The sequence below is a fragment of the Danio rerio genome, chromosome 6, assembly GCF_052040795.2.
Source record: "Danio rerio strain M-AB ecotype USA chromosome 6, GRCz13ab, whole genome shotgun sequence".
Classification (NCBI taxonomy): domain Eukaryota; kingdom Metazoa; phylum Chordata; class Actinopteri; order Cypriniformes; family Danionidae; genus Danio; species Danio rerio.
In genome coordinates, this window is record NC_141026.1 from 40,021,582 (window position 1) to 40,049,044 (window position 27,463).

Genomic DNA, 27,463 nt, shown 5'->3' on the forward strand with positions numbered 1-27,463 from the left:
CCATAAAATTATAACAATTGTAGCCTGTATAGAGTTATTAAATGAAGCAAATTATAATTGCATTCATGTGTTGAGAAGAGAAAAAGAAGTTTTAAGTTGGAAGCACATTTTTAAAATGTTACCTTTTTCAGAACAGACCAAAATATGTATGATGTAAAATCATAATACAAAACTGTATACACAGGTTAAGAAGTGAAACCTAGATTATAGAAGTATTTGTTATTCATAAAACGTTTTCTATATACTTATACTAGATTGCCAAGTTAGCAATGCTATGATATTTTAATGTGGAAACAAGAGAACATGCTGTAGAACTGTATTCAATTACTGCATATATATAATATTAATGCAAAAAACAGACTTTTTGGTTTGTTTCTAATCCAAATATATACATTTCAACAACGAACAAGACAGAAACGAGACAAAGTGAGAAAAGCATGTATCAAATACTGTTAGACTCCATAGAAAACCATCAAATAGTGTCTTATAAAACTGTATACTATATCACTATATTTATCGCAGAATATTTATTTATCGCAATATTACATTTTGGTCCAATATCGTGCAGCCCTGGTACGTATTTTCACCAATGTTTTTATTGACATTATTATTAACGTACGAGCGGGTGCAGCCATTGGAATCTTTTTGGCTTGAGACTTCCGGTGTCGTTCACTTCTGTTGATTTTCAGATGTTAAAAACAGCTCATGATGCTACTTGATGTTGCAAATTGATTATTTAAATTTTTATATTTAGTCATGAACACATTTGTTTGTAGAGCGAGTAGCTTGATCGTTTTCTGCCGTTTATTATTCCTAGTCATTTCTCCTATAGGAAACTGATTCAAAAGTTCTAAAACAATCACAATAACAGGATCAGTTATGCAGAAAAAGATCAATAATCTTTTGCGGTCACAAATATGAAACAAAACAAATCAGCCTAATGGTCATATAACAGGGGTTTGAAAAATCAGGAAAACAAACGCAATGATCACAATGATTGATACGCAAAGGCCTAATCATTGAGTGAATGTGGGCAGCGACACAATCATATTCAGAAGTTTTGGTTTGTTTACTCAAACACAGAAACTGAAATCCCACAATTCAAAAACTAAAACACGGTCTGCAGCTTTTCTGAAAGTCTCTGTTATTGAAGGTCGAAAACTCTGCAGTATTATGGAGTCTAGAACAAAAAAGCACAGCTGTAAACCCAGCCTTGCGGATGGAGGATTTTACATTAGAGAAAGAGGATGTTTATCATGTTTTTGTGTGTTTTTTTTTTTTTTTTTAGGTGAGTCGGTGGATGACTGTGGTGGCGGATACAGTGAATCTATCGCAGAAATGTGCGAGGAGCTTCAGAATGGCCTCACTCCTCTGCTCATCGTCACTCCTAATGGCAGAGACGAGTCAGGAGCGAACAGAGATTGCTTTCTGCTCAACCCAGCTGCCAAATCCCCTCTGCACATCAGCATGTTCCGCTTCCTAGGTACCAGCTGCACTCAAAACACTTTCAAGGCAGTCTGGAGTTACACAGCTGCAGTACTTTCTTCTGTCAGATTTGGCAGTAGAGCATGCTCTGTTCTTGTATTTGTGTTTAGGGGTGCTCCTGGGCATAGCGATCCGAACAGGAAGTCCTCTTAGTCTGTATCTGGCCGAACCTGTGTGGAAACAGCTGGCAGGCATGAACCTGACCATTGCTGATCTCAGTGAGGTAAGACTGAATGTGTGTGTTTGAATCCAAAGTTATTCTATTATTGTTAACAAAATTAACATTTTAAAGGCATGCATTTAACTAAATTAAAAATACAATAGGTAGCATATTTACACTTTAATGGGTTTATTCAAATTTAATTATTTGGTCTGATTTTAGTTTTTAGACTGGATTAACAAAATGACAAAGCATTAAATGAAAAAATTCAACGTAACTGCATTGGTTTGGTTTGTTAGGGTTAACTAGGTTAGGACTGGTTTTGTCTTATTTTATCCTAGATTTAAAATTTTAGAATTTGTAGCACATCAGGGTGTCCTGAGTTCGGGTTCTGTCTGTCTGTCTGTCTGTCTAATGTTTTGTCTTATCGTTCTGTCTGACGCTCTTTCCATTGTTCTGTCTGTCGTTTTGTCTACCGTTCTATCTGTCTAACGTTTTGTCTGTCATTCTGTCTGTCATTCTGTCTGTCTGCCTGTCTGTCTAATGTTTTGTCTTGTCGATCTGTCTGTTGTTGTGTCTGTTATTTTGTTTACCATTCTATCTGTCTGTCTGTTTAACGTTTTGTCTTATCCTTCTGTCTGATGTTCTTTCTTATCGTTCTGTCTGTCGTTTTGTCTACCATTCTATCCGTTTGTCCCTGTCTAACGTTTTGTCTGTCGTTAGAAATTATCTATCTATCTATCTATCTATCTATCTATCTATCTATCTATCTATCTATCTATCTGTCTGTCTGTCTGTCTGTCTGTCTGTCTGTCTGTCTGTCTGTCTGTCTGTCTGTCTGTCTGTCTGTCTGTCTGTCTGTCTGTCTATCTATCTATCATCTTTCTATCTATCCATCCATCCACTTTTGTTTAGTTAAGTTTAATTAGGTTATGTACATGTATTCATTCATACATGCATACAAACAGGGCCAGACAATAGCAACAACAACAAAAAACTTTTGCGAGGTGATAAAATAAATGGGGCTTTTAGGTTATAGCACCAGGGCTCAATATGTTCCTAATCTGGCCCTGCGTACACACTCACATGCACACAAACACACACAGTTTAATGTTCATTTCAGATAAATTTGTTTTGAAGATAACTTCAAAATCAAAATTTGTGTTGGGACAACATGAATTGGTGAATTGTGTGTAATCTTGCATTTTTTACAGTGTAGTAGTGCAACTTCTGAATTTAGTTTGCTTGCATTTGGTTAACTTTTAATTTGTTGTGATTGGTATGCTGAAAGTATGTCTGTAGTTGTAGCTTTTTATTTCTAAGTCCATTATGTAAACGCACTGAATGTAAGTACATACCTTTTACATTCTGTACATTTGCCCTGATCAGTAAGTATCAGTGGTCAGCTGATACATACTGATACATACAACGGTATTAAACCCACCGCTCTTAATGCACATGTACTATAAGCAGCTTTCTCTAAATCTATGTGGTATGTATATGCTACAGTAATACATCAAAGTTCTACATATGTATTTTTTTTTATTATTGAATGATCTCTGAGATGTACTTTCTGAGATCCAAGTGTGTGCATCATGCACGTGTGATGTGTAAAGACGAATGTAAGTGAGCATATGGGTCTCCTGCATTCACGCTGGGATCATGTGTTGTTGCAGTGATGGCGTTTCTCAGTACAGGACCTTTCTTGCGCACAGAGCTGCTGTTGTTTGTGCTTTTGCCTGGAGATATCAGAAAGGTTAAAGAGAAAGATTACCAAGCACAAGACAACAGTGAGACGCTGACCGTGATGCACTTAAAACACACGCTCATTCCTTTCATTCTTTAATACTATAACCATTCACACAGATTCAGTTTAATTTACGCACATTTGCTGACCAAATCTCGCATGTGTATAAATCAAAACATATGAGTCCAGTTAAAATTTGTACCTGAATGTAAATTGTGTCCCACTTGCATTTAAATATGCTGCTGTTCAGTTTTGGGGTTAGTATAAGGTCTTTAGTAAGTTGATAATTATCTGATAATCTCCAAGAATGTATTTCTTTAATGATTAGATTTTTTTTTAATTTTGATATTTTATTATCTTTTTTTAATATTCTTTTCTCTGTTTTTACATATTTTAATATGCAATTTATTTCTGTAATATTGAAGCTAAATCTTTTGCAATGAGCCTTCAAATAGCATTCTAATATGCTGTTATTACTATGTTGATGCTTTTAGTTTAATGTTTTTTTGTTTTATTTTTATTTAATTGATTTAATATTGCTAGTATTTTTTTGTTTGAATGTTATTTTATTTTATTTAGTTTTGTTTAGTTTTATTTTGTTTTTTGTTTTGTTTTTGTTTAGTTTTTTCTGGAATTCACATTATTGTACACCTTTTTCTTTTATGTGTTAGGTGGACAAGGACTTCATCCCCGGTCTGATGTATATTAGAGATAACGAGGCGTCTGCGGAGGAGTTTGAGGCGATGCCTCTTCCCTTCACTGTGCCCAGTGCCTGCGGACAAGAAGTCCAGCTCAGCTCCAAACATTCCCACATCAGCCTTGAAAACCGCAGTGAATATGTGCGGCTAGCAATAAATTACAGGTGGGATTGCTAGGGAAAAAGGTTCTTTTAACCCATTTTGAGTAAAGATATACAATATTTGAAAGATTGAATGACCAATAATAACTTTTTAATGCAAGTATTGGGATAAGGCCAGTATGGAAAATTATGGCAATATGCCTTGCCAATAAAATGTGTGGATAAACTTGCAGCAACTTTCCTGGCGGCCAGTAGTGCTAGCAAGAAGTGATGAGTCTGTTTGTTTACACTTTTTTCATAAAGGATCTTTGTTACAGTGTAACTATTCTTTTAACTACCGAGTTATAATAATGAATTACATACAATTTCTCTATGGTTAAGATTTGAATACAGATTAGGTTTAGGGTTAGTTGCATGTTATTTTGCATAATTAATTGTAATTGCTACACCAAATACATGTAGCATATGTAACAATTTCACCTTAAAACATAGTTTTATTTAAAGTAAAAACCAGAATCTGTGACTAAAAAGAGACAGATTTTGTGAGGGCCACCAATCACAGATATCTGCTCTGTTAATAGTTTTCGTCACGGTATCCTCCCCATGGGCTCTAGTGTCTGTCCGATAAAAATAAAAACTGTTTAGGCATAGGATGATAACTGCTTTTCAAGGTTTGAAAAAGTATTGGTTTTAAAACTGCTAACATTTTTTTTTATATTTTTTCTATTGTATTCCTACTGTATGTAATTTTTTAACATGTTTTATTTAGTGTTTTAGCGGAAAAGTATCTCCAACAAGCATCCACATCAAAAGCTCACAATTCAGCAAACCTTTAAAAAACAAACCACTTGCAGACCAACATCTAAGCATGCTATAGACCTCAACAGTGCAGTGACTTCCTTATCTATCCAGAGAAAAGAAAGATATACAAAGATGCCTTTTTAAAATTGTAAAGAAACCGGTGTCTTTGAAACGTTTTTGAAGAAAATGATAGCAGAAGTCAATGATTTATTTAAATGATTTAGCCAGACATGTTTACTCTTTTAAAATATTTCTTAAAATAAAATATATTGTGTTCAATACAAAAATTTCGTTTTTTGTCCAACCAATTTAAAAAGAACATGTTTTAGAGCAGGGCGACGTGGTGGCGCAGTGTGTAGCGATTTCGCCTCACAGCAAAAAGGTCACTGGTTCGAGCCTCACCTGGGTCAGTTGGCATTTCTATGTGGAGTTTGCATGTTTCCCCCACAAGTCCAAAGATGTGGTACAGCTTAATTGGGTAGGCTAAATTGTCCGTAGTGTATGTGTGAATAACTGTGGATGAATGTTTTCTAATGGTGGGTTGCAGCTGGAAGGGCATCCGCTGCCTAAAACATATGCTAAAAAAGTTGGCAGTTCATTCTGCTGTGGCGACCCCTGATTAATAAAGGGACTAAGCTGGAAAGAAAATGAATGAATGAACATTCTTTGAGCGGTAATCACAATACTGTGAAACTGTGATATTTTTATTCAAGTTTTCATACCGTCAGAATCTTAAGCTCATGCCTAATACTGCTATAATAATTAAAGTAAAATGCAAAAATATTAAGTTTAATGGAACATTGGCTGATGTCATAAATCACAAGTCTGACGCTTTCATTTATTAACATTTATGTATAAATATTTTCACAAACAAACAAGCCTTCCAAGCAAAATAGAAATCAGTATCAGCATTAATATCAGCTATAATTCAGCTCATTAGATATCAGCAAAAATCCAGTATCTTGAATCGCTTATTTTAAGGAAAGAGACTTTTAAGGAAAGAACAAAGTAAAGCTTACCGGTATGATGTTGTTTTCTTCCTCCAGGCTGCATGAGTTTGATGAGCAGGTGTCTGCTGTAAGAGAAGGTATGGCGCGTGTGGTTCCGGTACCGCTCCTCTCTCTATTTACCGGCTATGAGCTGGAGACCATGGTGAGGACATGAGAAACATAAACAAACAATGAACAGTATGTGTTCATGAATGCTAAGTAGACCTGACTCACTTGTTTGTGTTGTTCAGGTGTGCGGAAGTCCGGACATCCCTCTGCATCTGCTCAAATCAGTGGCCACATATAAAGGAGTAGAGCCCACTGCACCGCTCATCCAGTGGTTCTGGGAGGTGATGGAGTCTTTCTCTAACACAGAACGCTCGCTCTTCCTCAGGTTCGTCTGGGGCCGCACGCGTCTTCCCAGGACCATCGCAGACTTCCGTGGACGAGACTTTGTAGTGCAGGTAACTATTGTCTCTTGAGGCAACAATTCTCACAGTTACATCTACAGGTCTCCATTAAAATCTGCTCAATGATTGCACACTCATTTAACTCTTTAAATATGTAGTTAATATGTAGTAAGTATGTAGTAAGTATGGCTGTGCGATATTGGAAAAATCTGACATTGCAATATTTTCCTTTACTGAGCATAGATTATAATAAATTGCTCCAGTTTACACCACAGTCCAAAGACATGCGCTTTACAGTAGGTGAATTGGGTGAGCTAAATTGGCCGTAGTGTATGTATGTGAATGAGTGTGTATGGATGTTTCCCAGTACAGGGTTTCAGGATGAAACGTTCCACTGTGTAAAACGTATGTTGGATAAGTTGGCGGTTCATTCCACTGTGGCGACCCCTGATAAATAAAGGGAATAAGCCGAGGGAAAATATTTGCTTGTTTTAAGACATTATTTAAGTATCATTCAAGTAATTAGAATAGTTTTTAATGAGGTAAGTAAAAATCCTTACTGTTTAGCCCTGTATAAGTCTGAAATTTCATTCATGATGGTCTTAAAAAGTCTTAAATTTACCTTTGTAAAACCTGCAGAAACCCTGACTTTTTTGAAAATAGGTTTATTTAGCAGGTCGCATAGAGTTAAACCATTTGACATTTTTGAATCTATTCAGCCGATCGCTGCGTCTGGCCTCCCGCTTACCTTAGCTTAGCATAGATTATTGAATCAAATTAGACCATTAGCATCTTGCTTAAAAGTGACTAAAGAGTTTCAATAATTTTCTTATTGACTTTACTGTAGTTAAATTGTGCACCACGCCTGACAAAATTGTTATTTTCTAGCCAGATATGCTAAGAACTAAACTCTTATTCTGGTGTAATAATAATATATAAAAAAAACAACTGCCTGCTTCAATCATGGTATGGTAGCAATGATGTTATGAATTCTAAAAAAAAAAAGCATCCAAACTTTTAACTGGCTCTGTAAATGGATAGATACAATGCCCCATTTTGAAAATGAGTAGTTTTATCCATTTCTCAGTGAATATAGGCAATGTTTTTGGTACATTTAAACAAAACAGATTTGTTAAGCGGATATATATATTTATTCAAAAAATATTTTAGTTACCAAACATTATTAGAAATAGAAAGATCATACAGTTAAATTCAAGCAAAATAATGCAAAAAAAAAAATTCAACCTACAAAATTATTACATTATCATTTTTTTTGCTTCTTTTTCCTCTTTTTTTTTTTTTAAATATTTTTCTCTAAAATAAATTTGGGTGCACTAGTTTTTAGTGCGTTATCGTAAGATATTTTGTTTGCAAAGCTCCAGATTTGGCTTCAGTACTGACTAATCATAATGTATATGCACAAATCTAATATTGTATAGCTTCCTATTAAAATATGAATTTAAAAGAGAAATTTATGAGAGGTGTACTAATATATGCTGCGCACTGTAAATATAAGTGCTCATTTTTAGAGTTTATGCCCTTTTTTTTTGACCAGGTGCTGGATAAATATAACCCTCCCGACCACTTCCTCCCCGAGTCCTACACCTGCTTCTTCCTGCTCAAGCTGCCTCGCTACTCCTGCAAGCTAGTCTTGGAGGAGAAACTCAAATACGCCATTCACTTCTGCAAGTCCATCGACACTGATGACTACGCACGGATCGCTCTGAGCGGAGAACCGGCCGCAGACGACAGCAGTGATGACTCGGACAATGAAGACGCAGACTCATTCGCTTCTGACTCCACACAGGATTACCTGACAGGCCACTGAGCTCATAAGTTCACACACACAGGCAAACACTCACACACAGGCATATGCTGTGGTAAGTTGTAGGAAACCTAAAAATAAGCTGACAAGCAGAAAAAGAAGTAAACTGAACCGAAGATGTCTGTTTTAACCTCACTTATTAATATGTGCATAGACACAAATACAACTAAATGAAGAGAATTAAGTGTATATCATTATGTGCAATTAGCTTTAAAACACCATTAAAGCAAAATAGATTTTTTTTTCCTTTTTTAAAACTTTATTGTGAAGAAAACCAGAACAACGGGAGAAAAATACACACCTTTTTGTGTTAAACATTGTGTTCATGTTTTCTTCCAGAGGACTGACCGCTTAGCCTAGCACTGTGGTAGACGATTCCTGACAGGCGTCTCAGTGAAGAGCTTCACATCCGTTTTGTGTTCAATAGAGGTAGTATTATCATTTCACCATTGCCTCTTTATTTGAAAACAGCAGTGTTTCTTTGAAAAAAATCTTTTAAACTTGGAGAATTATCTTTTTTTTTTGTCTTTCAGTCAGTGAAGCCTGATCAGGGGTTGCTTTTTAGGTTGTCGGTCAACATTTCCTCTCCTTTTTCTCCCAATGTGTCTGCACTGTTTTCCTTATGGAATGTATATAATTTGATTGTGCCATGTGTTTATGAGAGGTCTCATTCCCATGTTATAAATAAATGTTCATTTCTGTTAATAAATTTAAACCAAATTGTTCTTGTAAGATTTTTTATTATTATTCTTTGCTTTGGAACCAAATCTTCTTCTGATGTTATGTTTTAGTTTTTTTGTGTAGAGTATACACTCAACAGCCACTTTATTAGGTACACGTTACTTTTGCCTTCAGAACTGCCTTAATCCTCCATGGCATAGATTTAACAGGGTACTGGAAATATTCCTCTGGGATTTTGGTCTGTATTGACATGATGCATCACGCAGTTGCTGCAGATTTGTCGGCTGCACATCCATGATGCGAGTCTCACATCCCACCACATCCCAAAGGTGCTCTATTGTATTCAGCTCTGGTGACTATGGAGGCCATTTGAGTACAGTGAACTCATTGTCATGTTTGAGAAACCAGTCTGAGATGATTCACACTTTATGACATGGTGTGTTATCCTGCTGGAAGTAGCCATCAGAGGATCGGTACACTGTCATCATAAAGGAATGGACATGGTCAGCAACAATACTTGGGTAGGCTGTGGATTTCACAAGATGTTTAATTGGTACTAATGGTCCCAAAGTGTGCCAAGAAAATATCCCACACACCATTATACCACCATCACCAGCCTGAACCGTTAATACAAGGCAGAATGGATTCATGCTTTCATGTTGTTGATGCCAAATTCTGACCCTACCATCCAAATGTCGCAGCAGAAATGGAGACTCATCAGACCAAGCAACGTTTTTCCAATCTCCTATTGTCCAATTTTAGTGGACAATAATTCATTTTAGCCTATGCAAATTGTAGCCTCAGTTTCCTGTTCTTAGCTGACAGGAGTGGCACTCGTGATTTTCTGCTGATGTTGCCCATCCGCCTCAAGGTTCGATGTGTTTTGCTTTCAGAGATGCTCATCTGCGTACCTCGATTGTAACAAGTGCTTATTTGAGTTACTTTTGACTTTCTATTAGCTGGAACCATTCTCCTCTGACCTCTGGCATCAAGACATTTGCGCCCACAGAACTGCCGCTCACTTGATATATTAACTTTTTCGGATCATTCTCTGTAAACCCCAGAGATGGTTGTGTATGAAACTCCCAGTAGATCAGCACTTTCTGAAATACTCAGACCACCCTGTCTGGCAATAACAACCATTCCACATTCAAAGTTACTTAAATCACCTTTCTTCCCAATTCTGATGCTCTGTTTGATCTCCAGCAGATCCTCTTGACCATGTCTACATGCCTAAATGCATTGAGTTGCTGCCATGTTATTGGCTGATTAGAAATGTGCATTAACAAGCAGTTGGACAGGTTTACCTAATAAAGTGGCTGGTTATTGTGTATTGCACCAAAGAAAATGAAGCTGAATATTGTTAGAACTATTGTCAGTAACTTGTTCATTTTAAGGTCTTTTTAATTTGCAAATACAATGTGTAATTGCCATATAAATTATTATTAACAACTAATAATACGATTTTAGAGAGAGACAGAGAGAGAAATTACTCAATAGCAAAGCAGTTGGCAATAAAACAAAAAAGTTGATCTGAACATCTGTATGTTAAACTATTTTTAAAGTATATTTAAAGTATACATTGTGGACTATAATAATCTGATCTTTGAAGGATCTGATATTATTTGCTTTCAGTATTTACACTGGGAGAGAGTAATAGTAATAATTTTAAAAGTCATGATTTCTTAAAATAGATTTTTCTACATTTTTGAAATTCACAAATAGGTTTGCTTTTGTTTCAGGTAAACTCTTTTTGGTCTCAATCTGCTTTGGCTTTGGTCTTGTGTGGGATTTTCAGACCCTTTCAGACACATTCCATTGAAACACTAGCATAAACGGTTTAATAAAATCCCCATAATGACCCACACCACTCACACTGGCTTATGCTTATGGGGCACTTCCAGCCTTTCCAGCCGTCACGTGCAGCCAGAAGAAAGTCAAATGATCTTTACTCATGATTTGGCTGAGCCATCGAGCTTGACATACCTCACTCATCACAAGCTTTTTTTTTTTTTTAATGGGGTGGCTGTAGTAAAGCTGAGGGGTCAGAGGTCAAACCGTAAACCCGCCTCCATCTTCTGTCTACGTCAAAGAGTGATGTAGGCAATAGAGATGAAAGGATATTAGGGGAGCATGACGGAGAAAAAAAAGAGGAGGGAAAATGATTTATGATGGCTTAGAAATCTGGAGCATTCTTCACCGTCTTAATGCTTTTTTCTTTCTTTCATAAGCAGAAATCACAGAGCGCATTATGCTGGAGCGGGTCAGGTGCTCTGCTCATGTCAGTTTGGCTCCAGGCAGGCAGAAGAAATCAAGCAGGGCTGTAAAACTGTACTTCCTTTAGAACGCAGCGGCAGCAAGGTCTGACTACTGTACACTCTTTTAAAATAAGAAAAGCTAAGTATTTGTATTGAACGAGTTTCGGTTTGGAAAACATTGACATTTTGTTAGAGTTTGATTCATGATTTATTCACATTAATGACATCAGTATTTTAATACATTCATTCATTCCTTCAATTTCTTTTCGGCTTAGTCCCATTATTTATCAGGTGTCGCCAGCGGAATGAACCGCAAACTTATCCAACATGTGTTTAACGCAGCGGATGATTTTCCAGCCGCGACCCAACACTGGGAAACGCCCATATACTCTTGCATTCACACACGTATACAATGGCCAATTTAGCGGGGACTCGAACCAGCGCACATCTTGCTGTGGGGCGATCATGCTACCCACTGCGCCAACATCAACATGACCCCTATACTAAAACATAAGGTTTAATATGGAGTTGACCCATGCTTAAGCAGGGTGCTCACGGATCCTTAAAATGTTTTAAATTCCATATTATATAAATAAAGCCATAATTAGACTTAATGTCTTAAATCCAATTTTCAAGGCTCTTAAATATGCTACCGAACTGACCCATTTAAGAAGATTTTGTTTCTGTATTGAAATCTATTTAAAGTCTCTTTATCAATCTTTTTCTCACCTATAATGAAATGGGTGGAACCCAATTAAATACGAAGAACCATGGGGAAGTTTTTAGTGTAATTTAATGAAAACCAGTTACACAAGCCTAACTTTGCACAGTGCTTAAGAGCTGTTAGGGGCAATGTGTTTGAGGTTTGGTGGATTTTGTGCAAAAAATGTTTTATAAGCTCACATACTGTGTGGAAAAAAAAACTCAAAACAGCTGAGGAAACCTGTCGGAAAAAACCCCAACAGTTCTAAAATCTGCTGCATCTTGCCCACAACAGTAATATTAGGCCTACCGCAGACTGCATCCTGATTATTATTATTATTAGTTATTATTAGTTTAAAGATATTTATAATAAAGAGTGTTAAGGATGGGAATTAATTGTTGCATGCTTTTTTTGCGAATTCGTTACTATAAAATTGGTCTTAAATTTAATTCTGTGTGACATTATAAAGCTCTTAAAAAGTCTTGAATATACAGTAGCTCTTAAAACCTGCAGATACTCTGTTAGGAGTTATAACAGCTTCAATTGTTCTGGAAATTCATTCATTCATTTTCCTTCGGCTTAGTCCCTTTATTTATTAGAGGTAGCCACAGCAGAATGAACCTCTAACTTATCCAGCTTATGTTTTAAACAGCGGATGTCCTTCCAGCTGCAACCCAGTTCTGGGAAACACCCATACACTCTCACATTCACACACAGACATACCACAGCCAATTTAGTTTATTCAATTCACCTAAAGCGCAACTGTGGGGGAAACTGGAGCACCCGAAGATGCGATCACTGGGAGAACATGCAAACTCCACACAGAAACACCAACTGACCCTTCTGGGAGTCATCCACTTGCTGTGAGGCGACAGTGCTAACCACTGAGCCCCTGTTCTGGAAATGCTTTCCACAAAGTTTGGAAGTTTATATGAATTTTTGACCGTTCTTCTACATGTGCCCTTTTATGTGGCCTTTTAAGGTCAGATAGTGATGGTGGAGAAGGTTTGAGGGCTCCTCTCCAAAATTGTTTTATTGGGTTAAGGTCAGGACTCTTTGCAGAGCAGTCAAATTCCTCCACACCAAACTCACTTATCCATGTCTTTATGGACCTCTATTTTTGCACTGTTATGCAGTAGGAAGGAATCATCCTAAAAGTGTTTCCAGAAAAGTTAAGAGCATAAAATTCTCCAAGATGTATTGGTATGCCAAAGCATTAGGCTTTTCTTTGAGTGGAACCAAAGGGTCAAATACACCCCCTCCACCAAACATTTTTTTGGCAGAATCCACTAAGGCAAGTATTGTTCTCCTGTCTCCTCACACAGGACATTACTCGACTCTCAGACCAGGGCTTCCCAAACTTTTCAGCTCGCGACCCCCAAAGTAACAATTCCAGTGACTTGCGACCCCAAAATCTTTAGAGGTGGTTATAAATATACAAACATTGCACACAACAACAGGCCTATATAAACACAACTATATTGACAACACAAAAAAAGTGCAACAGCCGAACTTACCACATCAATTTTTTTGTCATTTATTAATTTGTTTAATATTAACTTCATTTAAAAACACTGGTGGACACAATATTGGTTTACATTTGGAGACTCTCATTCAGAGATCATCCTCAATGGTTAGTTCTGGCCTGTATTCATTTTAATGTATTTGATTGATATAAAGGTGTCAGAAAATTAAACCTGGCGCTATAAAATCAATCTCCTGCAGCTGACGCTATTGCTGTGTTGTTAATCTAACGTAAACACACCGATCCTGTGAAAAAATAATTGAAAGGCTGATGGCTTTTTGTTTGCATGACGTTGTTTTTTTTTTTACGTAACTATAAACTACTATTTTTATCTTCTGTGGTTTGTGGTTAAAATATGCTCATTCTAATAGGTTTATTCAAATTTATTCGACTTTTAGAAACCACCAAGCGACCCCCAATTTTGGAACCACTGTCTCAGAGGACAACACTAGGACATCATAGTTTCACAAAACACGTACTGTGTCATCTCTCGCACTGCTCTGCTGTGATCTTGACCTGTTTTTGGTCAGTCTTTTTTAATTTTCTAATGTCTGAAAGTGTCCTAATTTTGATCAGTGTGCTTTTTCACTCCTTTTAGGCTTTCTTCTTGGAATCTATGCAACTCGTATAGTAATGCTCAGAAACCACCGATCTTTTACTTCTGCCAACTTCAAATAGGATTAAGACCTCTAATGTTTTTTTCCACTGTTTGAATATATAAAGATATATACAGAACATTGATGCTGAAAATCTTTGCCTCTCATAGTCAGTGAAAACACATACAGAATCCTCCACTCTTATATTTGATATTGAAATGCAGCTTTAATCTTAGTATGGTGGTATTCCTGCACCCTACTTGCTCTTCCTGTCGATTCAGTAAATGAAATGTTACATAAGGAGCATTGAATTCATTGGCTTGTGTTGTGTAAGCACACACCAAGTCATGTGTGTCAATTTTTTTACAACTGACTTGGGAGGAATTTTGCGATTAGCAGAGCTCAGACGGCCTGGGATGCCTTTGATGGCTGCCTCCATTTGTTGAGATCTCAATAATCGCATACCTGTACTTGATAAAGCATACTTCTCTGTATTCTCCTTGCTACATTTCTCGTTATCCAAAACTATTTGACCTCGCAAAGTCCAATTATGCACTTCTGTGGGTTTCACAAGTCTCTTCCATCTCTGGTGTCCAGTGGTGTAAATGGGCTCCCACAGGATCTCTCCGACCTGATGCTGCATCACAGCTGGGGGGTTTATTCGGTCAGGACTGTGCAGGAAGAGCTTAGGAGATGTACAGTAGATGAATCAAAACAGTCTGATTGAAGTAGTCTTGATTATTCTCAAATCAGTTTCCACTCATCACAATCATGCCCTCATCAGTGCATGTGAAAATGAGGGGGAAATCTGCTTGTTTTGTCTTAATAACGGCAGTACTTCAGGATGATCTCGACAAGCTTGTGCAAAAATTTAGTGAACATGTTATCTAGAATAAGTTCAGAGTGATCTGATGAGCATCCAGTTCTTGTATAAATGTTCATTCATTTTCTTTTTGGCTTAGTTTCTTTATTAATTAGGGATCGCCACAGCGGAATGAACCGCCAACTTTTCCAGCATATGTTTTACACAGTGGATGCCCTTCCATCCACAACCCAACCCCCGGAAACACTCTTACATTCACACATACACTACGGCCAATTTAGCTTATTCTGTTCACCTATAGCACATGTCTTTTTACTGTGTGGGAAACCAGAGCACCCAGAGGAAACCCACAACAACACGGGGAGAACATGCATACTAAAGTCAGGACTCGAACCAGCAACCTTCTTGCTGTGAGGCGTTCATGCTACCCATTGCGCCACCGAGATGCCTTGTTGTTTCATAGTTTACTTTTTTTTTATAGTTTTTATTTTACGCTTTAATTTAAAATGTAATTTTAAAATCTCGATTTTGTTTCAACTTATTTGATTTGATCTTTTATTTAATTTTTCCTGAACTTTTTATTTGTTCATATGTTTATTTATTCATTGATTGATTTATTGTGTGTTAGCTTCATTTCGTTTCATTTTGCTTTGACTTTATTAATGTACTGTTTTCATGTATTTAATGTTTTGATTTGGTTTTCAATTGTTTGCTTGTTTTTTTTTTTATTAATTTTTGCTTTTATTTAAAATAGTTTTTTTTTTGCTTTGCTTTTTTGCTTTAGTTTTTCACTTAAATTAGTTGTAATAAAATAATAATAAATATTTTTAATATTATTTAATAATTGTTTGTTTTGCTTTTCTTAGTTTCCTTTTTCCTTTAAATTTTTATGAGGTCTTACATTTTAGGACAATCCAAAAAAATTGGATTATATATATATCCACTGTATATATATATATATATATATATATATATATATATATATATATATATATATATATATATATATATATATATATGACTTTCATATAAGCCACTTTTGATGCCAAATGATCAACTAGAAGTCAAGTTACTATTTGTTGTTCCTAAAACTTGGATAAGCAACAAGACTTTAGTCAGGTAGTGTATACTTCATTCAATATGAATGTGTGCTTGATAACCTTATAAAAAGTTTTATGATGTGCAAATATAGTATCTAGCTAGTTTTATGAGCCTTTACTCTCAGATGAGTAGATAAGTGAAAGCTGCAGACTGAATGCACTGAGCCAAAATCCTGGATCTACTAAAAGTCACATGTAAGTCTGTCTCACTCTTCCCCCACAGCGATCAGCGCACCCTCTCAGACCCGTGTGATCACTCAGCCCCCTCTGCTTAGCTTCAGAACATTTTTTACATTCATTTCAACCTGAAATGTGATGCACAATAAACAATTAGCAAAGAATACTCTCTGCCTAAAGCGTGTTAAGTGATGCCCACCCAGGACCAACTTCTAAACAATTAAGGTCTTTCCTGTTCTGTCAATTCCTTGGAAATTAAACAGGAATGATGTCATATGACCTCTGATGATGAATTTTATGCTTGATTTGTCCACATCATCTCCATGACCCTGCTATAGATCTGCTCATTAGTGCTGCACCTGTTGAGTGTTTTTCTTTTTTTCTTTTTTCTTACAAATGTCCTGTTAATGCTTGTGAAAGTAGAATGAAGAGAAGCTTATAAATGAAAAATGTGTTCTGTGAAGTGACGTTTGCTTATTTACATTTTAGATTTTTAGATTTTAACTACCAAATTCACAGTGTTCTCAGCTTTTTAGAATCAACTATTGGAGAGTATATAGAGGAAAATAATACTGCTCAAAAGTTCTTCTTTCTTTCTCTTTCTTTCTTTCTTTCTTTCTTTCTTTCTTTCTTTCTTTCTTTCGTTTGTCCTTCCTTCCTTTCTTTATTCTTTCTTTCTTTCTTTCTTTCTTTCTTTCTTTCTTTCTTTCTTTCTTTCTTTCTTTCTTTCTTTCGTTTGTCCTTCCTTCCTTTCTTTTTTCTTTCTTTCTTTCTTTCTTTCTTTCTTTCTTTCTTTCTTTCTTTCTTTCTTTCTTTCTTTCTTTCTTTCTTTCCTTTATTCTTTCTTTCTGTCAGTCTCTGTTTTTCTTTCTTTCTTTCTTTCTTTCTTTCTTTCCTTTATTCTTTCTTTCTGTCAGTCTCTGTTTTTCTTTCTTTCTTTCTTTCTTTCTTTCTTTCTTTCTTTCTGTCAGTCTCTGTTATTCTTTCTTTCTTTCTTTCTTTCTTTCTTTCTTTCTTTCTCCCTTCTTTCTTTCCTTCCTCTTCTTTCTTTCTGTCAGTCTCTGTTTCCCTTTCTTTCTTTCTTTCTTTCTTTCTTTCTTTCTTTCTTTCTTTCTTTCTTTCTTTCTTTCTTCTTTCTTTCCTTCCTCTATTCTTTCTTTCTGTCAGTCTCTGTTTTTCTTTCTTTCTTTCTTTCTTTCTTTCTTTCTTTCTTTCCTTTATTCTTTCTTTCAGTCAGTCTGTGTCTTTCTTTCTTTCTTTCTTTCTTTCTGTCAGTCTCTGTTTTTCTTTCTTTCTTTCTTTCTTTCTTTTTTTCTTTCTTTCTTTCTTTCTTTCTTCCTTTCTTCTTTCCTTACTTTATTCTTTCTTTCTGTCAGTCTGTCTGTGTGTTTTTTTCTTTCTTTCTTTCTTTCTTTCTTTCTTTCTTTCTTTCTTTCTTTCTTTCTTTCTTTCTTTCTTTCTTTCTTTCTTTCTTTCTTTCCTTCCTCTATTCTTTCTTTCTGTCAGTCTCTGTTTCCCTTTCTTTCTTTCTTTCTTTCTTTCTTCCTTCCTTCTTTCTTTCCTTCCTCTATTCTTTCTTTCTGTCAGTCTCTGTTTTTCTTTCTTTCTTTCTTTCTTTCTTTCTTTCTTTCTTTCTTTCTTTCTTTCCTTTATTCTTTCTTTCAGTCAGTCTGTGTGTTTCTTTCTTTCTTTCTTTCTTTCCTCCGTTCCTTCCTTCTTTAATGGATAAACAGTATAATCATTATTATAAGAAAAAAGTCAAAATTATGAATTGCAAAGTTAAAGTTATGAGTCATTATTTTAAATATAAATTGTGTGCTTTAGAGTGAAAGTCATAACCTTAGTTGTTAGTATTGATGATGTCAAGTTTAATTAAAATTTAAAATTAATTATTTTTGAAAATATTATTGCTCATTCAATGTGATTGATATATTTTCTATTTGAGTTTATTTCAACAACGTCCTTTATTTGCAACTCATGGTATTGCTTAGTTTCTTATATGACTATAAATATAAATGTGTTAAAGTGTTTATGTTTTGTAGTTTTGTCTGTTTTGCTATTGTTTAGAATGTAAATGGACTGGATTAATCCTTGCAGAAGCAGGTTTTGGTCAGTAAGACAGATGTAAAGTAGGGCATGAGATTCCTTCAGCTCTGGTAAGTAGAAGATTCTACGTCATACATAGTACGTTTCTAGTGAGTAATATTTGAGTTTGTGTGTGTGTGTGTGTTGAAGTTTAAAACGACCATTGTTCATTGTGTGTGTTGTTTTGGTTTGGAGGGGTGTGTGTCCTCAGGCATTTGGAGGAAAGTCTGGCATGTGTTTAACAGTGAATGTTCACTTCCACAAGGTGTCTGAAATGGGCAAGAGGGAGGAGGGAGGGTGGTTTGTTCAGTGTGCAGAGTTTGCTGTGGTTTCACTCCTTCATCTTCTTGAAGGAGCTCAACCTCCATTTCAGACTGAGCATCTTCCTCCTCCTCCTCCCTCTCCTCCTCCTCTTCCTCCTCCTGAACCGGACAGACCGGTGCAGACTCATTGGACTTCTCTTTATTTGGCTTATTTTTTTTTTTTTGTTAAATGTTATAATATCATTATCATCTTCATCTTCATCCATCCTCTTGTTGGCCACTTCATCATTTCATTCACTTATTTGGCAGGTAAGAAATTAAGTTTAATTGAAATTATGCATTTTTTTACATAAGAAAAACATACTTTATTATTTAAAATGAATCAAAAAAATAATTTTTTGATTTCAGTTCTAATCTGCATATGTTTCAACTGGTTGATTTGGGTTAAATGTGAACTTGGGTATAATTTCAGATTCTGCTTTTTCTGTTTGTTTGTGTGGGTGTAATGTTTTTTTCTTCTTCACCAAAACAAAAAGGAGAGAAAGTAATGAAGGGGCAAAGAGCAATAGAGAGTAATGTCTGGAGACTGTGAGAGCTTAAAGTCTTTTAAGTCTTGAGTCTTAAAATTCTTGAAGCATTACAAATTAATATTGCTCGGATTTAGAGGACAATCTGCAAGCTTTTGTGCAGACTTTTTTTTGTGAACATCTGAAATGGATCCAAAATATGTGATTGTAATATTAATACATTATTAATTTATATCAGTTCATTGTTTGCTATTTATTTTAAATGGCATATACAGTTGAAGACAGAATTATTACAACAGAATTACTATTATTATTATTTTTTTCTTTTTTTAAATATTTCCCAATTGATGTTTAACAGAGCAAGTCATTTTTTACAGTATGTCTGATAATATATTTTTTTTTTTACTGGAGAAGGTCTTATTTGTTTTCTTCCAGCTAGAATAAAAGCAGTTTTTCATTTTAAAAATCATTTTAAGGTCAAAATTATTAGCCCCCCTTTAAGCTATATATTTTTTCAATAGTCTACAGAACAAACCATTGTTATACAATGACTTGCCTAATTATACAATGATAACCCTATCCTGCCTAGTTAACCTAATTAACCTAGTTAAGCCTTTAAATGTCACTTTAAGCTCTATAGAAGTGTCTTGAAAAATATCTAGTCAAATATTATTATGTACTGTCATCATAGCAAAGATAAAATAAATCAGTTATTAAGGATGAGTTACTAAAACTATTATGTTCAGAAATGTGTTGAAAAATATTTTCTCCATTAAACAGAAATTAGGGAAAAATAAAACAAACATTACTCTGACTTCAACTATTACATTCCTCCAAGCAAAAATCTGTAATTTAATATTTTGCTACTTATAAATTTTATTGTTTATATACTGCACATATGTGAAAAATTTAATTTGTTTTGTCTTTGAAAACAAGCATAGTGTAAAAGAAAAGAAAAAATCTCTTAAAGTGATTCACCCCAAATCTTTGTAATAATTTACTCTTCATTTGTTCAAAACCTATTTGAGTTTCTTTTTTTGTTGAACACAAAATAAGAGCTCTTAAAAACGCTGGAAGCATGGCACCTACCATCTATGTATATTGATTTTATTCATTTTTTTTATACCGTGTAAGTCCCAACAATTAGAAATTCTCAGAATATTATTTTTATGATCCGCTGAAGCAAGAAACTCTTATAACACTACATCAGGAAGAGTAAACATATTTTAGGGTGAATTATCACTTTAGTCAATGAATAATGTACAGTATATCAACTTGAATATTTAGATTTCTCTCTCAGATATTGACAAAATCACTCCACCTCTCCGCTCAAGTCTGCTTTTAAATCCTCGCGTCATTGGCCAGCCCACCCTGAGACTTGTACAGTAGGGGAGAGCGGGGACAGTTGCAAAACTTCATTTCCTTCAGTTTCTCAGAGACAGTTTTTTGTGGAAATCCAAAACAATAATATAAGAAACCCACATCTATTGGACACCCACCCATATTGCTATATTGTGTACATATGATAATATATGCAGAATTTAAACTTGAACAAAGTTAAACGATGCAGCTGACCCCTAGCAGGGGGACAGTTTCAACATTCTTTAAAATGTAAAAATAAAACAAATCCTAAAACAAAATGTTGAATTTTATTTTTATTTTTTTGGTAAACAGACTAAAAGTACATTAGTTAAATTGTTTAATGTGTTAAACTGGGCATATAAATACAGACTATTGAAAGAACAAGCAACAGCTAATCACGCCTAAAACATTCATGCATTCATTCATTTTCTTTTCGACTTAGTCCCTTTGTTAATCAGGGGTCGCCACAGCAGAATGAACCACCAACTTGTGCAGCATATGTTTCACGCAGTGGATGCCCTTCCAGCTGCAACACATCACTGGGAAACACCCATACACTCAAAAAGAAACTGAACAAAAATAATATGAATTGAAATTCTAGACTGAACCTTTACTAAACTACTACTTTTAACTGTGAAATGAATTATATAATCAAAAGATTAATTTTTTTCTAATAAAAAATTACATTAAAACTAATAAAAATAAAACTGAACGTTGTTAATATGGCAAGCTTTTAAATTAATTTTGTAATTAGGGACAGTTGTAATGCATGTCTCAACTGTCCCAACTCTGTCAATCACAGTTTCTTTAACGTTTGACAGCTAATAAAGCTAAGAAAACAATGATTTAATTGTACGAATGAATAATGTTTCGGATTTTTTTAGTTAGACATAAGTTTTATACTGAGGGAATGTCACATATGGCTGATTTCTTTTAAACTGAAGGAGGGTCTAACTGACAATATTTAGTATGAATATCATCACTCGAGCTCATTCCTGAATGGAGGAATAAGTCTTGTTGCAACCGCCCCATGTTGCAAATCTGCCCATTCTCCCCTACAGCCCACTGTCCATATCACACAGCTGGTCTTTAACCTCACCCTTGCTGTATTAACACTATACAGTGAGCACTTATATTGACCACTGACAAATAAACTCATATGAGGAACGGAAATCAAACAAGCATCAGGTCACCAGTCATTGGTCACAGGTTACTGAAAAGCCCATATATCTATTCAGGCCAACCTTGAGCTCTCAACACACAAAGACTGTACTGTACACGATGTGTCTAAACGGCTCTTTGAGAAAACGGTGACCTCTAATCCTTGTTCAATTATCCTGGATGCTTTTATCAGGCCCTGAACTAATCATTTCTTAAACATTATGGTTTTGGTTGCTCATCGATTGGTCGTGCTGCTCTTTTGGTGATCCTTGGTTTGTTTATTGTTGGTTGCAGAGGGCTATAAACTGTATGTGGTTGTCTCAAGGACATAATGATCTTCTCTTCTGTACATATAAATCAAAGCAATTGGTCATAGACAGAAATAGTGAACAGCACTAATAATTTCATAGACCTGAGTAGTGATGTTTTGTGGAAAAATGAAAAAAAAAAAATATATATATACATATATACATGTATGTATGTATGTGTGTGTGTGTGTGTGTGTGTGTGTGTATATATATATATATATATATATATATATATATATATATATATATATATATATATATATATATATATATATATATATATATATATATATATATATATATATATATACTCTGCTTAAAGAGAAATTGTTTTTAGATGGGGTTGTTTTTTCTTAAGAATTCCACTAGGGGGAGCTGTTTAACAAAACCAGCAAAATCTTTAAAATGAGTAGTGCTTGCAAAAGTCATCACTATTACTCATGTTTAGTTTGAGGGATTTCAGTACTGAATATAGGAGAATGATATGGAATAATGGAATTTATGGAGTTGGCAAGCTGATTTTTTAATAATTGTAATTTAAACTTGTGAAAGTAAATACCATAATATTAAGCACTTTTAAATAATGTGAGTTTTAATTAAACATTTTATTTGAGTAAACATTTTGTTATATTAATATTAAAAACGGCCTAAATTTCTCAAAATCTTTGTATATGTTTAATGTTGATTGGTTAGAATTGAAATTATAAGATTAAGAAGTTTTTAATACTAGTTTTTAGTTTATTATTATTATTATTATTATTATTATTAGTAGTAGTAGTAGTAGTAGTAGTAGTAGTATTATAAAATGCACTATGTTGGTGCTTTTTGTTTTATGATCTGTTTTCCTTTCCTTCCTTTTTTTTTATTTTCATATGCTGTATTAATTTGATCTGCTTTTGTTTTATTAAAAATATTTAGATTAGTTGTAGTTTATGTAATGACTACAGCCCCGTTGACACCCTCTGCATGCCAATGCATTGAAGAAATTAACAGTTGGATGTGCCAGAACGTTCTTCAGTTAAACAAAAAGAAAATTGAAGTCATTGCATTTGGGAATAGAGATGAGGTGAATAACCCTAACAACAAAAAATAAGGTCAAGAATCTTGGTGTGACTCTGGAGTCAGATATGAGTTTTAATTGTCATGTCGAAGCAGTAAGTAAATCCTAAATCTACTACCATCTCAAAAACACTGCAAGAATTAGATGCTTTGTTTCCAGTGAAGACTTAGAGAAACTTATTTATGCTTTTAATAGCAGCAGGGTGGATTACTTTAAGGGCCTCCTCACAGGCCTTCCCAAAAAGACAGTCAGACATCCATAAAGCTGCAGGCAGGATTCAGACCAGAACCAGAAAATCAGAGCACATCACACCTGTCCTTAGGTTTTTTACACAGGCTCCCAGTTACATTCAGAATAGATTTTTAATTATTACTACATGTCTATGAATCACTAAATGGCCTTGGACCTTAATACATTACAGATATGCTCTCTGAATATACGCCTATTAGATCACTCAGATCTTCAGGATTATATAAACTAGAAATTCCAAGAGTTCAGTCAAAGCAGGGGGAATTGGCTTTTAGCTTCCAGAAATGACCAGATGTGCTCCAACATTAGACACAATCAAATCAAGACTGAAAACACATCTGTTTAGCTGTGCCTTTACTGAATGAGCACTGTGCTGCGTCTGAAAGATCGCACTATTATGTCTTTCTTTTTTTCATTCTTTTATCTGTTTTCTTAATTTTTATCATCCATTTTTTTATTTTTTAAACTTGTCTTTTTCATTCTTATTTATGTAAAGCACTTTGAATTGCTACTGTGTATGAAATGTGCTATATAAATAAACTTGCCTTGTCTATATGAATGGATAGATAGATAGATAGATAGATAGATAGATAGACAGACAGACAGACAGACAGACAGACAGACAGACAGATAGATAGATAGATAGATAGATAGATAGATAGATAGATAGATAGATAGATAGATAGATAGATAGATAGATAGATAGATAGATAGATAGATAGATAGATAGATTGGATGGATGGATAGACATATGGATAGACAGATAGATAGATAGATAGATAGATAGATAGATAGATAGATAGATAGATAGATAGATAGATAGATAGATAGATAGATAGATAGATAGATAGATAGATAGATAGATAGATAGATGGATGGATGGATGGATGGATGGATGGATGGATGGATGGATGGATAGATAGATAACTGTAGATACTGTAGATAGATAACTGTAGACAGGTAGGTAGATCTTTGTTTCAGCTCATGTCAAAACCTTTTAATAGATGCTTGTAAACCACATGTAAATACTAAGGAAATGTGCTTAGAAGACTCTCACTAACACTTGGCTTGCCTTAGCAGCCCAATAGCGACCACTTCAACATTTCTCATTATACTTTCTTATTAATAATGTGACCATGTGCATGTGCAGCACTAGAGGAAGGAGTTGCATTCTTATTGAATATAACTATAGGTAGTGCACAACTCTAATTATTTTTTACACATCATTATTCTGTATGTGTAACTTTTACATTTAAGTCTGGAAATTTAGGGCTCAAAAGATCAGTCTCAACTCATCTGATGCTAGTTGCATAAATACGCTCCATTAAAATATCATTTGACCTCAGCCTTCCCCTTCTCCTCCAGCTGCGGTCCAGTGAGCCTGAGTGAAGATGTACCTGGAGAATAAGAGTAATATTGAGGTGGAGATGTCTCAAACCGGAGGCCAGGGTCACTCCAGCAGGGTAGGCCGCCGAAAGTCAGACTCTGTGTCTGGAAACTTTGATGAGCTTCGCCTGCTGGAGGGATTCTCCGGAAAAAAAGAAACACAGAAATTACTGCAGGCTGCAGCCATGCCCTCGGGACACTGCATCATCTACACCGACGTCCATCAGGAGGACAGGTAGGACAGAAGTTCATGAGATTTTTAATATTAAATTGTTATTCAAGATGGAGTGCATTAAAGGGGTACTATTGTACTTTTATGAGATGTGTTAAACGCCTCATGTGTCAACAGAAGGTATCTGTGAATGTTCAGCACTAAATACTTTACTGATAATTATTTATAAAAGGTGTTAAATGCAAAAATAAAATTTTTTTGTGTTTCTTTAAATGCAAATGAGCTGCTGCTTGTTTCCAGAATCGCGGGTCTCTCTAACTTTGGCAACAACAACAACCAAAGAATCTGTATGCAATTTGAAGGGGCCACAAGCTGCAATTTTTCCAAACCAGATTTGATCTTCCTCATCTGAACACATCATTCAAATAGGCTTGGTTGAGTGTAGATTCAGAATTAAACACCCACAAGACGCTTTTGCATTTTATAAAATGTTCAATGCTTTGCTTCTATTGCTAATGGCTCATTTTCAACTGAGTGGTACAGTTGGGTAAGGTACAGTTTTGGTACTCATTTATTTCAGTTTCCAGTACTGGAAGATTATTAAGCACCGAATTCCGCATCGAATTGTGCCTTGTTTGTAAATGAATCCATGGTAAAATTAATTGAACAATGGATCAAGATCTTAAAGATGTTCATCCACTCTTTCGTACTGTTGAGATCAGAAGGAAGGCAACGTAAAGTCTTTTTTCACTACAACTTTGGGAAACCTCTATCGTTTGGTTTAATAAGAATAATTCCTTACATTTATATAGCACTTTTCCTAAACACTCGAAGTGTTTTACACATTGGGGGTGATCTCTTCATCCACCACCAGTGTGCAGCATCCACCTGGATGACGCAAGGGTAGCCATATTGCGCCAGACCGCACACCACACAACAGCTGATTGGTGGAGAGGAGACAGAGTGATGAAGCCAATTATGATATGTGGATGGTTAGGAGGCAAATTTGGCCAGGATGACGGGGTTAAACTTCTTCTCTTTTTAGAAAGGACATCCAGGGGACTTTTAATGACCACATAGAGTCGGGACCTTGGTTTAATGTCTCATCTGAAAGATGCCTGTGTTTACATATACTGAGCTTAGATTTTAATAACAGATGGCGCTCTTTTTAACCGTGCACTCAAATGCTTACAAGGAAAAGCACTTGTTTATTTCTACGAGTCTTGTAAGTTGACTTTATATATATATATATATATATATATATACAGTATATATATATATATATATATATATATATATATATATATATATATATATATATATATATATATAAATAAATAAATATATATATATATATATATATATATATATATATATATATATATATATATATATATATATATATATATTAGGGGTGTCACGATTCTCCAAATTCTCGATTCGATTACATTTTCGATTCTTAAATCACGATTCGATTCGATTTTCAATTATGAATAATTAATTAATTAATAACAAATTAATTATTTGTAGCCTACAGTTTAAACTACCTGACCTGTATGGTCTTTGTTTTACCCATAAACAAATCATACAGTAAATGAATAAAGGCAAGTTACACACATAATTACCACCTGTCAATCACTTTTTTCTTGTGAATAGGCAGTGATCTGTGTCGTTATTATGGCGTCGGTAAAAAAAGGTGCACAACCAACAGGAACCAGCCAACAATATCTGAGGTGTTTGCTAAAATGACTAAGTACTAGTGTGAAAGTAAAACATTGAAGCAGTCTTAACTAGTTTAATTAGGTTAACCAGGCAGGCTAGGGTAATTAGGCAAGTTATTGTATAACGATGGTTTGTTCTGGAGACAGTCTGAAAAACAATTAGCCTAAGGGGCTAATAAATTTGACCTTAAAATAGTTTATAAAAAATTTAGAACTGCTTTTATTCTAGCCAAAATAAAACAAATAAGACTTTGTTCAGAGGAAAAAATCTTATCAGACATACTATCAACATTTCCTTGCTCTGTTAAACATAATTTAGGAAATATTTTAAAAAGAAAAAAACAACAAAGGGGGCTAATAATTCTGACTTCCACTGTATATATATTTACAGTAATTTTTTAAATGTTTTTAAGAAAACTTATTCAGTTCATCAAGGCTATATTTATTAAATGTAAAAATTGTTAAATTGTTAAATATTTATCAAAATTTTAAATAATTACTTTGTTATTGTATGTAGTTTCAAATAAAATTATTACTCCAGACATTATTGCTTTTATTACTATTACCATTAATAAATATAATAATAATTAATATTAGTGATTTCTGAAGGATCATGTGACTGGAGTAATGAAGCTGAAATTTCATCTTTAAAATCACTGGAATAAATGAATAAATTAAATAATAAACTACTTTTGAACAGTTATTTTATAGTGCAACATTTCATAATTTGTATTTATGATGAAATAATTGCAGCCTTGGACAGGCCTAATACAACATATTATACGATTAAAATATGGAAAAATTAACAGATAGTAATTTCGGTCAATTTCCCTGATGGATAAACCGAGATCAGGCTGGATAAACAGCTCTCGGTAATATTTCAGCATGCTTTCACTTTCGCATTTACCGGTAAGAATGACATCTCGCCCTGCTCATCATTCTCTCTTTATATAGCCGTATATATGGCTATTACATAATCATAATACACTGTGATATAGCCTGGGTCATTAGTTTGTTGCATTATTTTGTTTTTTCACTACAATCGATTCGCTTAGTAGGGCAGAGACCGTCTCATTCAGGGGATCTCGGA

At 34.7% G+C, this 27,463-nt stretch overlaps 3 protein-coding genes across 6 annotated transcripts in view; all 3 read left to right on the forward strand.

Moving 5' to 3' along the window:
• The window catches only part of herc2 (HECT and RLD domain containing E3 ubiquitin protein ligase 2), a 97,513-nt gene extending 88,565 nt beyond the window's left edge, over positions 1–8,948 (forward strand). For all 3 annotated transcript variants that reach the window (XM_087257609.1, XM_087257610.1, XM_087257611.1), the window contains exons 88-93: positions 1,289–1,483; positions 1,596–1,708; positions 4,064–4,254; positions 6,039–6,144; positions 6,233–6,445; positions 7,947–8,948. In XM_087257609.1, coding sequence (XP_087113735.1) covers positions 1,289–1,483; positions 1,596–1,708; positions 4,064–4,254; positions 6,039–6,144; positions 6,233–6,445; positions 7,947–8,219 — 1,091 coding nt within the window. In that variant the 3' untranslated portion in view covers positions 8,220–8,948. The remainder of the gene's footprint in view (positions 1–1,288; positions 1,484–1,595; positions 1,709–4,063; positions 4,255–6,038; positions 6,145–6,232; positions 6,446–7,946) is intronic.
• The window catches only part of LOC147836428 (uncharacterized), a 719,152-nt gene that overhangs the window by 499,792 nt on the left and 191,897 nt on the right, over positions 1–27,463 (forward strand). The gene's annotated exons all lie outside the window — the stretch shown is intronic.
• Positions 18,498–27,463, forward strand: part of oca2 (oculocutaneous albinism II) — a 178,881-nt gene continuing 169,915 nt past the window's right edge. For both annotated transcript variants that reach the window (XR_015493936.1, XM_087257613.1), the window contains exons 1-2: positions 18,498–18,736; positions 24,460–24,715. Coding sequence is in view for 1 of the 2 variants with exons in the window: in XM_087257613.1 (XP_087113739.1) it covers positions 24,486–24,715 (230 nt within the window). In the remaining variant the exon portion in view is untranslated. The remainder of the gene's footprint in view (positions 18,737–24,459; positions 24,716–27,463) is intronic.